The sequence below is a fragment of the Lampris incognitus genome, chromosome 5 (genome assembly GCF_029633865.1).
Source record: "Lampris incognitus isolate fLamInc1 chromosome 5, fLamInc1.hap2, whole genome shotgun sequence".
NCBI lineage: Eukaryota > Metazoa > Chordata > Actinopteri > Lampriformes > Lampridae > Lampris > Lampris incognitus.
The window spans coordinates 39,821,720-39,834,389 of NC_079215.1; the positions used below are offsets into that span (position 1 = coordinate 39,821,720).

At 41.7% G+C, this 12,670-nt stretch overlaps 1 protein-coding gene across 1 annotated transcript in view; it reads right to left on the reverse strand.

Annotated features, from left to right (window-relative positions):
• Positions 1–2,357: 2,357 nt before the first annotated feature.
• ccdc40 (coiled-coil domain containing 40) overlaps positions 2,358–12,670 on the reverse strand; it is a 35,403-nt gene continuing 25,090 nt past the window's right edge. Inside the window, exons 11-13 of the mRNA XM_056280511.1 lie at positions 6,325–6,507; positions 5,297–5,455; positions 2,358–2,597 (exon numbers count right to left, since the gene is read on the reverse strand). Coding sequence (XP_056136486.1) covers positions 2,358–2,597; positions 5,297–5,455; positions 6,325–6,507 — 582 coding nt within the window. The remainder of the gene's footprint in view (positions 2,598–5,296; positions 5,456–6,324; positions 6,508–12,670) is intronic.

The window sequence follows — 12,670 nt, forward strand, 5'->3', positions numbered from 1 at the left end:
ACACTCTTGACACACCTCCCGGCACTCCACACGATGACACCAAAAACATGGTCAACGCCAGGCGAGGCCGCCGCCAGACTGCCCGGCTTCCATGACCTGTCAGACTGCCCTCGGGGTTTCCTCTTCAGGCACAGCTCCAGGCAGGGCCGCGGTTCCCAGGCCCATAGGACGCAGAAGACCAAGCTCCCACAACCGATCCAGCGCCAGTTCTCCCAGCCATCAGACGAAGACACAAACCAAGACACGGAGAAAGACACTGCATGGATGGCACTGGGTGACGCTGCCGCAAATGTAAGTTCGTGCTGCCATCTTCCCACTCCAGTACTGGGTGAGGCCGCTGCAAATGTGAGTTCGCAGTGCCATCTTCCCACACCAGAAATGGAAACTGGAACAGAACAGGATAAGGAACGAGTATGTTAGAAGGCCAGCTCAGGTTGAATGGGTTGGAGACAAAGCAAGAGAGGCAAGATTGAGATGGTTTGGACATTTGTGAAGGAGAGATGCTGGGTATATTGTGAGAAGGATGCTGATTATGGAGCTGACAGGCAAGAGGAAAAGAGGAAGGCCAAAGAGGACGTTTATGGATGTGGTGAGGGAGGACATGCAGGTGGCCGGTGTGACAGAGGAAGATGCAGAGGACAGGAAGAGATGGAAATGGATGATCTGCTGTGGTGACCCCTAACGGGAGCAGCCAGAAGAAGAAGAAGAAATGTTGGAAAAAGGATGTCTCTACTGCCAGCCCTGTGATGCTGTAGGATAATGTGAACTGATGGCTCAACTTACACCCTGCTCTCCTAGTTTCAAACAATATGGCAGCAACAGTAAGCACCAATGTGTTACCGCAGCAGGTGTACTGAGTGAGTCATACCAAATAAGGGTTAGGGCTAAGAAACAGGATTTTCTTGCCCTCGGATAACAGCTATACAAGTGAAATCTGATGCTTTCAGCAGTGACCAGTGAGCAGCAGTGAGAAAGCAGTGATGATGTGATCAGTATCAGTACATCAGCAATTCCAGACCACACCAGTGTATTGGCCATGCCCACTTTATCTCCCTTTCTGATATGACACTGTCCAATAAATAAATTTTAAAAAATCAATTGACTAATAAACTGCTAAACAAAAGGTGAACTGAGTACCCGCTCTGGTTTTTCAAGAACAAAGTCAGGAAACAGTGTTAAGAAACGAATGGTTACTATGTTTCCAAATAAGTTAATAGATTTAGATTAAAGCAAACAAACCAATAATTTTTTTTAAATGGTGCACATGCAATATGAGGGTGGGTGTTTGAACTAAAATAGGGATCGATTGGCCAATAAATTGGGAGAAAAAGGGAAAAATCTGAAATAAATTTTTTAAAAATGGCGAAAAAGAAGGGAACCTGAGCTCATATCAGTGCATCACTATCAACAATTAGGCTGAAGGTCTGTATAAGACTGCAGGGAAGAATGATGTAGTCACACGAGTCGGTTAAGCTAGCCACCAGGTAGTCAAGAAACTCTGGCATTGTAATATCTGAAATACCAAAAGTGCTGTGGAGAGGGCCAAAATCCCAGAGATGTGTAAATAATTTTCTTCATGTGTTTTTGAATTTTTGGGACTACACATGGTGTTTCCATTTCATTCATCAACTGGAACCACTCAGCTACAAATGAACCATGTGGAGGGTAATAATGGATCTACTACTACTTTTGGCTGCTCCTGTTAGGGGTCGCCACAGTGGATCATTCCATTCCTTCCTGTCCTCTGCATCTTCCTCTGTCACACCAGCCACCTGCATGTCCTCCCTCACCACATCCATAAACCTCCTCTTTGGTCTTCCTCTTTACCTCTTCCCTGACAGCTCCATGTTCAGCATCCTTCTCCCAATATACCCAGCATCTCTCCTCCACACATGTCCAAACCATCTCAATCTTGTCTCTCTTGCTTTGTCTCCAAACTGTCCAACCTGAGCTGTCCCTCTAATATATTCGTTTCTAATCATATCCTTCTTTGTCACTCCCAATGAAAATCTTAACATCTTCAGCTCTGCCACCTCCAGCTCCACCTCCTGTCTTTTTGTCAGTGCAACCATCTCCAAACCATACAACATAGCTGTTCTCACAACCATCTTGTAAATCTTGTTAACAACATATGGGTTACCTTTAGTTAATTCATTTGAAGTTTAAAGTATTTATTAAGTATTTATAACATCAGAGCAAACAGCAGAACTGTCAGCTTCTTTATCATCTTGTCTGCTCACCTCCCATTTTCTTTCTCCACTTTACACTACTCCTACCTTTCCAGGTAAGGACACCCCCCCCCCACACACACACACACACAAAAACCCAATATCTCCTCCCCAGTTTCAGGATGTGTCCTAGTCCAGGGCTTGCATGCGCGCAGCCAGTGCCAGTGTCAGTCTGTAGAGCGCCCCTTGGTGCTGGGGGAACTCCTCATAGACCTGGTGAACGATAGCACTCACAGCATGCATGCGTTCGGTCTGGCGCTGCAGAGCGGCGCCCACAGCCTCCCTGTTGGACAGCGGAGTGTAGCGGCCCTCCCGCAACGTTTGCAGGTGCTTGGCCCGGTTCTGTAGAGCCAGCAGACGAGCCAGGTTCTGGAAAGGTTTGAGAGGAAGGTTTGATTGAAATATCAGGGTGACAACAACAACAATCTCATGGTAACCATTTCTCATGACAGTGTGCATATTTTGTCTAACTTTGTTTTTTTGTTATTTTGCCCTATTTGGTTTCAACTCTAAGCCATGAAAATCCTCACTTTAAAGATATTTTTAAGACTAAGAACATATCTTCGATAGATTTTTTTTCATAATCAAATAATAGTATTCAAATGTTGTTCTTCTGTTATTCTTCCATGAAACAATAAACTGCAATCTGAGTGGCAAATTTCAGTTCATTGAGTTCACATATGAATAAAAAAATCAAATTCCAGATGCCTTTTTTGCCTGGTTATGTCGTCATAATACATATATGACACATATACATAATACAGTTCAGTGCTTGACAATATGGAAATTATTACGACAATCCTAAGGATTTAAAACGGTGTCAATATATATCATGTTATCTACTTTACATATGCAAAAATACCATGTTTGAGAATCCAATTGAGGTTCATCTCATTGAACTGTTTCATAACGTGAAATATAAAATCAAAGCAAAACTAGTTTTCAAATGATACTGCCTCAAATATTTCAATCCTCATACTGTGAGGTATTGTAGGTAACAGATTATCATTATCGTTGACAACAAAATTGTGTATCAGTATATGACAATAACAGAATTTTACCCTGATACAACACCATTTAAAGTGACTGTAGACAACTTTTCACCCCCCCAGCATTTCCAAGTGTTTTTATTGTTTGCGCCGCCGGATCGCTTTCCATTTATTAGCAGCCTGGCTACTGTCCAAAGCAAGAAACAACCGTAAGAATCCCAATTTGAACTAGAAACCTTGATCTCAGTACTATGATAAAGGCAGAGTAAAACATCCTGTAGTGTTAATAAGTAGGACTAGGCAGGTTGTGTTACTTACTGATCCAGTAGAAAGAATGCCAACTGAATGTCGGTTTGGAACCCTCTTAAGTCCCGGGTGTTGTATTGAACTCTGTTTTCCTGTCGATATTTGTTTCCCCCAGCCAGAATTCGATACAAGACCGGGACGTTTGATTAACCTTAACTCGAACTTTAACCTCAACCTCAACCTAACCCTAAGCTTAACCTAACGCTTACCTTAAACTAATCGTAACCGATAGCTAGCCTGTTTCCATGCGATCGCTTTTGTCTGGCTAGGGGGAAACAGAGTTCAATACAACACCAGAGCTCACTCCATCGAGTGAATGCCCGTCCAAGGTTCACACTTATTTTACCTCTGTTTCTATCACTCTCCCTCGTCACCTTCTTTGCCTCCTCTGTCAACGGGGTTGTTTTTCTCTTGCCGGATAGAGTTTCCACTGACACTTTGTGTTCTGACCCCAGCTAGGTGTTACATTACTGTACTGAATACATGCTCTTTTGTATATTAACTGGATTCTCTTCCAGGTGAGAGATGCACACAAAAAACTCAACTTAGAACAAGATTCCTTCCTCCTCTATAACTGCATGAGAACTGAAGACGACAGAACTGCCCATGCTTTGTGATGACGTTAGGTGTTACAGTGCTGCTCTCTGTTGGTTGTTTTAGGTACTGGTAATTTCACAAGCTAAGAGTTCGTTTTGGGTTTTTTCCGTTTGGCTTGTTATGAAGCAGCAAGCAGTGTGTGTGAAATGCAGTCTGTTTTTCTTTGTTTGAACCTTGGAGTAGTTATGTCTGAGTATCAGCACTTACATGTTAGATCTGAAACTTAATTTTGGAAGTTAAGCTACATATTACTAGAGGATGTTTATTGTTGTCTTGATGTTGCTAGCTAACCTATTTTAGCTAACTCAGAAGCTCATTCAAGCTGACAGCTCCCTAGCTAGCATTTGACAAATTGACATACATTCTCGTGTTGTCTAAGTTCTTATGCTAGTTTTATTGTTTGGCTGTCTATATCTGGATAACTCTAAAGAAATGAATGTTATTGTTAATTGTGACATGTTATATTTCATGCTAAAAAGCAATTTTGTGTAAGCTGTATGTGTTTAGTAATCTATACCCCTTTGTTTGAATTTTCAGTTTTACAATGTTGAAACCAGTAAAGCCACACTCTGTTGAAGACGGGTTTATTGAGGATTCTTTTTTGTTAGCTATCTGTCTAGCCTTGCTCAGATGCAATCGTGGGGACAGAATACTTTGGTTGTTCCAACATTCGCCATTTCCACTACTGGGGATAGTTACCGATAGCTACTACCGGGGGAAACAAAACCGCTATCCTCTTCCTATTTTGGATGCGCAATGGTTGACGCATTTCCTTTGTGCCATAAATCTAAACGCTGATGGTATCATTATTCTATAGCCATTACACTGTGCAATCAACATCTACTTCATAATGATAAGTTGAAGCAAAAAAAGTTGTCTACTGCCACTTTAAATATGATGAATGATAATATTGAGTTATTGGCCAGTTCCAATTAAAAACAAAAGCCATGTACAGATGTATGTTAATTGGGTAGTAGAAGAACTTTAAATGTGCTAATTGAGGCCTTGGATCCCACATAAACCAAAATGTAGGTTTATTTATTTTTCAGCAGTCTTTTTTTTTACTTTAAAGCATTTAACCCATACCATACATAACCCAAGGAAGCATGTACTAATGTCTACATTCATCTATTTTTGTATTACAGTGTAGTGAGTTGCACTGTTTGTGCTCTGTACCATATCTTTACTGTCCTGAAGTTTGAGGAGGTCGGAGGTCAGGACAGAGGTGGTGTTGTGCTGCTCTGTCAGTTCCTGCTTCTTCAGAGCCAAACGGCTGCTCACACTCACCTGGCTCTCCTGCAGCCCCTTGATTACCTCCTCACACTCTGCCACTTGCTGGGGACACACAGGCAAAATAACTATTGACACACCGATCCATCAATGAAAGCTTTGCAATTGTTTCTAGTTCCTCTGACATCTGACACTGCACTGTTGATGTTTCTTGAAGTTAAGATAGCAGAGATAATCTTGAAACTTTACTGGACATGACACCAAGGGAGGCAGAACTTGTGAGAATGTCTGCAAATAGTCACTTGTGTTAACATTTGCACACTCCTACGTGCCTACATACATGCAAGCACACACATATATCAACACAGACATGCTTGCATACAAACACACTCATACACAAACTAGTGTGCATATATGCATACATACACAAGTAGGCTTAATGATGCACACAGACAGATAGTACATATGCACATGAAAAAACTGGTAATAATGTGCATGCGCACAAACTTATGTTTACAGAAATACGTGTCCACAAATACACATAGGTAGAAATATTTACTCATATACAAATGCACCCAAATACACATACCTATGTATGCACACACACACTCACAAACACATAGAAACATGCCTCCACATGCACAAAAAAAGTAAACACACACAAACATGTTTCTTGTTCTATACTTGTGAGGACCCTCATTGACTACATTCATTCCCTAGCCCCTAACTCTGACCTTTACCATCAAAACTACATATCTAACCTTAACCCTTATCCTAATTCTAACCGTAACTCTAAACCTCAGTCATAACCCTACAATGGACCCTTGAAAAAGTGGGGACTGGCAAGATGTCCCCACTAAGCACAAAGATCCCCATTTTCCTATACTTGTGGGAACTCATGGTCCCCACAAAAAAAGAAATATGAAATACACACAGATGGACCAAAGCACTCAAAGGCAGTCACACTCTCATACCTTGTGTGTGTCCTTAATGTTGTGTCTAAGGCCCTGGATGATGTGGTTCAGGTGGCTCTGAGTAGTTTGTTTCTTGCTGCTCCGGGCCTCGCGGCGCAGGGAGATGTTCTCCATCCTGGACACTGTCGCCTCACTTTCCCTCTGCAGACGCTCCTGCTGCTTCATCAGCTGGCTGTGATGCAACTATGTGGACGCGCACGCACACACACACACACACACACACACACACACACACAAAGGCGATAATAACATTCTAGAATCAAGAAGATTACAAGTGCCTAAGAATGTCTAGAACTCTAGGCATGTCTTATTTAAGAGTTTCTGCATGCCTTGGAACACGAAGTGGGCAAGGAAGTAAGGGGATTCAGACAACATTAAGTAAGTATCTTTATAGACAAAAAGTGCAAAATAAATGAAAAAATTAGAATTGCAAAGAGCATAGAGATAGGGTACACAAAGCAATAACACTACAATTGCACAAGTACGTTTCATTAAGCATACCAAACAATGACTTCCGGTAAGATGGCGACTTGAATAGCAGCACAACTTTCTGCCTCTCGCAAGTTGGCTAAAATAAATCCTCTAAAACACTAAACTCGACGCAAAAAAAGGAGAAATGAGAAGAGGAGGTAATTCGAATAAAGGTAGCCGTACAATCCAAAAGGGTAACGCACCAGATACACAGGGAGCGAAGAAACAGTTGGAGCAAGGTAATAGCAAACACGAGGTTGAAGAAGCTACAATAGCGGCGGACAAAGCTGATACATTGCGTGCCGGATTAGCAGCTATCGCTACAGAGATACAAGAATTCAAACAAGAGCTACGAGGTGACTTTGCCAGACTCAAAGATGAGGTGAAAAGGGAAGTGAAGGAAGAGATTGCTTGCTTCCGAGAAGAAATGACACAGAAGTTTGCAGAGAGCAACGGCGAAATACAGGCGCAGAAAGCGCACATGAGTGAAGCCCAGAAGCGCATAGCCGAGCTAGAGGAATGGCAGGCGGACTCGACAGAACTACTGATGGACATGTCGACCCAAACGCGCCAGATGCAAGAAAAAATAATGGACCTGGAAGGGAGGTCAAGGAGGAACAATATTCGAATCTTTGGTGTGCCAGAGGAGACGGAGGGAGGCTCCATTACCCAGTACGTGGAACAACTCTTGAATACTCAACTTGACTTAGAAGAAGGGACCAATCTCCAGATACAAAGAGCTCACAGAGCCCTCGCTCAGAAACCCCCTCCGACAGCTCCCCCCAGGTCAATAGTGGTGAACTTTCAACAGTTTGATATAAAAGAAATGATTCTCAAGAAAGCATGGAAAAAGAATAAGATAGAGATAGGGGACAAACGTATTTACTTTGATCACGATTACGCAGCTGAAGTGGTCCGGAAAAGAAAATCATATTTGGGCATTAAGAAAGTGCTCAAGGGTAAAGGAATTCGTTTCCAGACACCCCTCGCCAAAATAAGGATCCACTGGAACAACGGAACGAAGACATATGACAATGTCAGGGAAGCTGCGATGGACATGAAGATGAGAGGCTGCAACGTCAAGATACCAGACGATGACACGGCAACCACGGCCACAGAGCAGGTGGAGGCGACTGGGACGCGAGCAGGGTGGCAACGAGTCCAAGGCGCGAAAGGAGGACGTGAAGCTGCACAACGAGCGAAAGAGAAGCTCCAGGCCTATCGGAGAAAGTAGGATTGGTATTGTTCTGACTGAGTTGAGCTCCATTACAAAAGGCTTTTTCATCACATGCCACGGAGAGAGGTAGGCTATACGGTTGCCAAACGTTGGACATGCCTAGACAAGGCTGTAGGCCTATCCCATGTGATGGGCAAAATGTCAAGTCTAGAGTGGGGCCCTTTCTGAAAAGGATTTCCCCTTCACCTACCAACGGGGACTCGGGGTGGTTAGGCCCCTTTAGTTGGAAGTTATTTTTGTTGTTGATTAATGTGTTTTATATTTGTAGTTTTTTTGTTTGGAGCTCTGTGGGAATATATGGAAAAAGAGTATCAAGATGTCTAGATGGTTCACACTACTAAAATAATGTCGCTGAATGTTAATGGTCTAAATATGTTAAAGAAGAGGGAAAAGGTTATGATTAAGCTAAAAAAGGAGGATGTACAAATCATATTCCTCCAAGAGACCCATTTAACACAGATAGAGCATGGGAAACTTAAGAAATATGGGTACAGACATTCATATTATAGCTCCTCCAAGGAAGGGCGCAGGAGAGGTGTTGCAATTTTAATATCAAACAAAACTCAATTCGATTAAGACAGGGAGATTGGAGACAAGGAGGGGAGATATATTATAGTGAAGGGGAGGTTAGAGAACAAACCAGTGACATTGGTAAATATATACGCCCCTCCTGAAAGTGATAAAAGATTTTTTAAATCTTTGTTTGATGAGATAGCAAACGAGTCAGAGGGGGTCTTAATTTGTGGGGGAGATTTGAATGTTGTTTTGAATCACAAAATGGATACGACCAGTATCAAAAGGACTAAAACACAGGTCACTCGATTTGTAAATATATCACTGGAAGAGATGGGGATGGATGATGTGTGGAGACAATTACACCCTCAGGAAAAAGACTATACACATTACTCAGCTGTACATAAAGTTCATTCAAGGATAGACTATTTCCTTATGAGCAAAGACGGTATTTACAGAGTAAAGGAGTGTGGGATAGGAGGGGCGGATATCTCAGATCACAATCCAGTATATTTAGAAATTAATTTGAATTGTAGAAAGCGAAATACGGTTTGGAGGTTTAATGTGGGTCTACTGAATAGTGAGCAGAGTAAGATTATGTTAAAGACGGATATTCGGACATATCTAGAAGAAAACAGCAATGGGGAAGTAGACCCAACAATATTTTGGGATGCCATGAAGGCGGTCATCAGGGGAAAGTTAATAGCGCATTCAGCGTTGATCAAAAAGGCAAGATCAATTATATCCAGAAAGAATACGGACAGGTTAAGAGAAATGGAGAGGGAATACCAGACTGCGGGAAACCCCGTGGTGTTGGAGCAAATCAAATCGGCGAAGTCAGACATTAATAAAGAACTGTTAGATGAAGTTGAGAAAAAAAGCTTGTTTCTCAAACAAAGATATTATGAAACAGGCCCGCGCGCAACTAAACTGTTGGCAAAACGTATTCGCAAACAGCAAGCAGTTGGCCATATACATAAGATCAGAGACCCCCATTCAAATGAGTTAACGAATATACCAGAAAGCATAGAGGACATATTTTTGGGATATTATAAAGAGCTATATTCACAACCCACACCTGCACCCGAAGCGGAAATTAATACCTTTTTGAATTCATTAGATTTACCCTCAATTGGACGGCTCCAAAATGACAAATTAACAGCTGACATAAAGATGGAAGAGGTGATAGATGCAATAAATTCTTTGAAAAACAATAGAAGCCCGGGCAGTGATGGATACCCTGCAGAATGGTACAAAGTGTTTAGGCAAGAGCTGGCACCGATACTTCTGAGATCCTTCAATTGGACACTTCACAATAATAAGATACCACCATCATGGTCAGAGGCAATAATCACAGTCATTCCAAAACCGGGAAAGGATAAAGAATATTGTGGGAACTACAGACCTATTTCATTATTAAATGTAGATTATAAAATATATACGACAATTATCTCCAAAAGGTTAAACTCATTCATAGGTGATTTGATAGATGACGATCAAACAGGATTCATGAGAGAAAGACAAACGCATGATAATATCAGAAGGACATTGCATATTGTTTTTTTGTTTTTTTTAATTTATTTCTGATTTTTCCCTTTTTTCTCCCAATTTAGTGGCCAATTGATCCCTATTTTAATTCAAACACCCACCCTCGTATTGCATGCGTTCGCCAACTGCATCTCTCCGGCCGGCAGTCTCGAAGGAGACGCCTCCCCACTTTCGTGACAAGGCGAATCCAAGCCGAACCACTGTTTTTCCGACACACACAGAGACGCATTCACATGACGAACACAAGCCGACTCCGCCCCCCTCCCGAAGACAGCGTTGCCAATGATTGCTGCTTCATCGAGTCCGGCCATAGTCGGATCTGACGAGACCGGGGCGCGAACCCCAGTCCCCAGTGGGCAACTGCATCGACACCAAGCCGATGCTTAGACCGCTACGCCAGACATTGCATATTGTTGATCAAGCGAGTAAGAGAAAACAAGCTACACTATTAGTAAGTTTAGATGCAGAAAAAGCATTCGATCGGGTGTCTTGGAATTTTTTGTATGCAGTATTGGAACGACTAGGGTTCAGCAATAAGTCAATACAGTGCATTAAAACATTATATCCACAACCTAATGCTCGGATTAAAATAAACGGGAGTTTAACGAACAAGTTCAGTTTGCAGAGGTCGACAAGACAAGGATGCTGTTTGTCTCCGACACTGTTCGCGTTATTCATTGAGCCTTTAGCGGAGGCCATTCGCCAAAATGAAGAAATTAATGGAGTGTCAGTGAATGGCACTGTTCACCAGGTGGGGCTATTTGCTGATGATGTCATAGCCTATCTTGAGCAACCACATACATCACTCCCTCAACTAATGAAGCTACTAGAACTATATGGTCATTTATCTGGATAGAAAATTAACATCTCAAAAACACAGGTGCTAGTTCTCAATTATACTCCAACCACAGAATTCAAGGGAAAATTTGACTTTAATTGGAATCTAAACAAAATCAAATATTTGGGAATTTACATTACCAAGGAATTGTCTAAATTACATAAAGCAAATTACGGCAAGATCAACGATGTGATGCAAAAGGATATTGATAGATGGTCCACTCTGCCACTTGACTTCAGCTCAAGAATTGAGACAGTTAGAATGAATATTCTACCAAGGCTTCTTTATCTATTCCAATCGTTGCCTGTAGAGGTGACTCAAGCTCAATTTGATAGGTGGGATAGGACAATATCTAGATTTATTTGGGGAGGGAAGAAGCCCAGAGTAAGGTATGAAACTCTCCAACTCTCAAAGGAAAAGGGAGGTATGGGTTTACCAAATCTAAAAGAATATTTCAAAGCTGCCCAGCTGAGATATGCTGTTGACTGGTGTAGGCAAGATTACATGGCCAAGTGGAAAGTCATGGAAAGGGAATGTGGTGGGTACCCTATCCAGAATATTTTAGGGGATAAAGAAGTATACAAGAAAACAAAAACCCACATGGATTCAGTCACATTATTTACACTGGAGTTATGGTTTAAATTGATTAAAATCAACAAATTACAAGATGAGATACAGTTATTGAGATGGGTAGCATATGATAGAGACTTTACTCCAGCGAGGCATGACACAGTTTTTAAACTGTGGGTTAACTGGGGAATCACAGCATGGTGCACTCTAGAGGAAAAAGGGGAGATGGAGAGTTTTCAGGGTATGAAAGACAAGTTTGATTAGGAGAATCATGGCTTCTTTAGATATTTACAATTAAGGGATTATTACAACAAACGTATCAGGAGAGGACCCTCCATGGAGGTGAACAGTGTGATTCAAATTATAATCAACGCATATAAAGTGAGAAAATCTAGGACTATATCTGTACTATATCAAGCTCTCACAACTAATAAACACTCAACTACATATATAAAAGAAAAATGGGAATTAGAATTTGGCACAGAAATTACAGAGGAGGACTGGCAGAATATGTGGAAAGTTCATCAATCCTCCACTAGTTCGCGGATATGGAAGGAATTCTCCTGGAAAAATCTGATACGTTTTTTTATTACACCAAAAATCAAAAATAGATACTCCAGCACCAAACTGTCATGCTGGAGGAAATGTGGAACAGAGGATGTAGACCACTCGCATATATTTTGGAAATGTAATAAGCTAGCGATGTTTTGGGAGATGGTTCATGATGTAATACAAAAGGTACTTGGATATGACTTCCCTAAGAGCTATATGACCCTCTATTTCTGTAATTTTAAAAACGCCGATATAGGGCCAAGTGACAGATGTTTGGTTAAGATACTGCTGATTGCGGCTAAGAAGGCAATCACAAGAAAATGGTGCCAGGTGGACGCCCCCACACAAGGACAATGGATGGAAATAGTGGAGGACATTCATACAATGGAAAAACTGACTCATCGATTGACACTTACAGTACCTAGGATGGAAGACCAGTGGAAGAAATGGACATGGTTTAAGGAGCAAACACGCGACAACATAATTCATGACAACACTTAAGACTGGAAAGTTAGACCCACAGGAAGCTCATGTAGTTCATTTTTTTGTGTGTTTTTTTGTTTGTTTGTTTTGAGTTGCCCTGTTGGGCTTGAGTGCAAGTAAATGTAGATAATTCA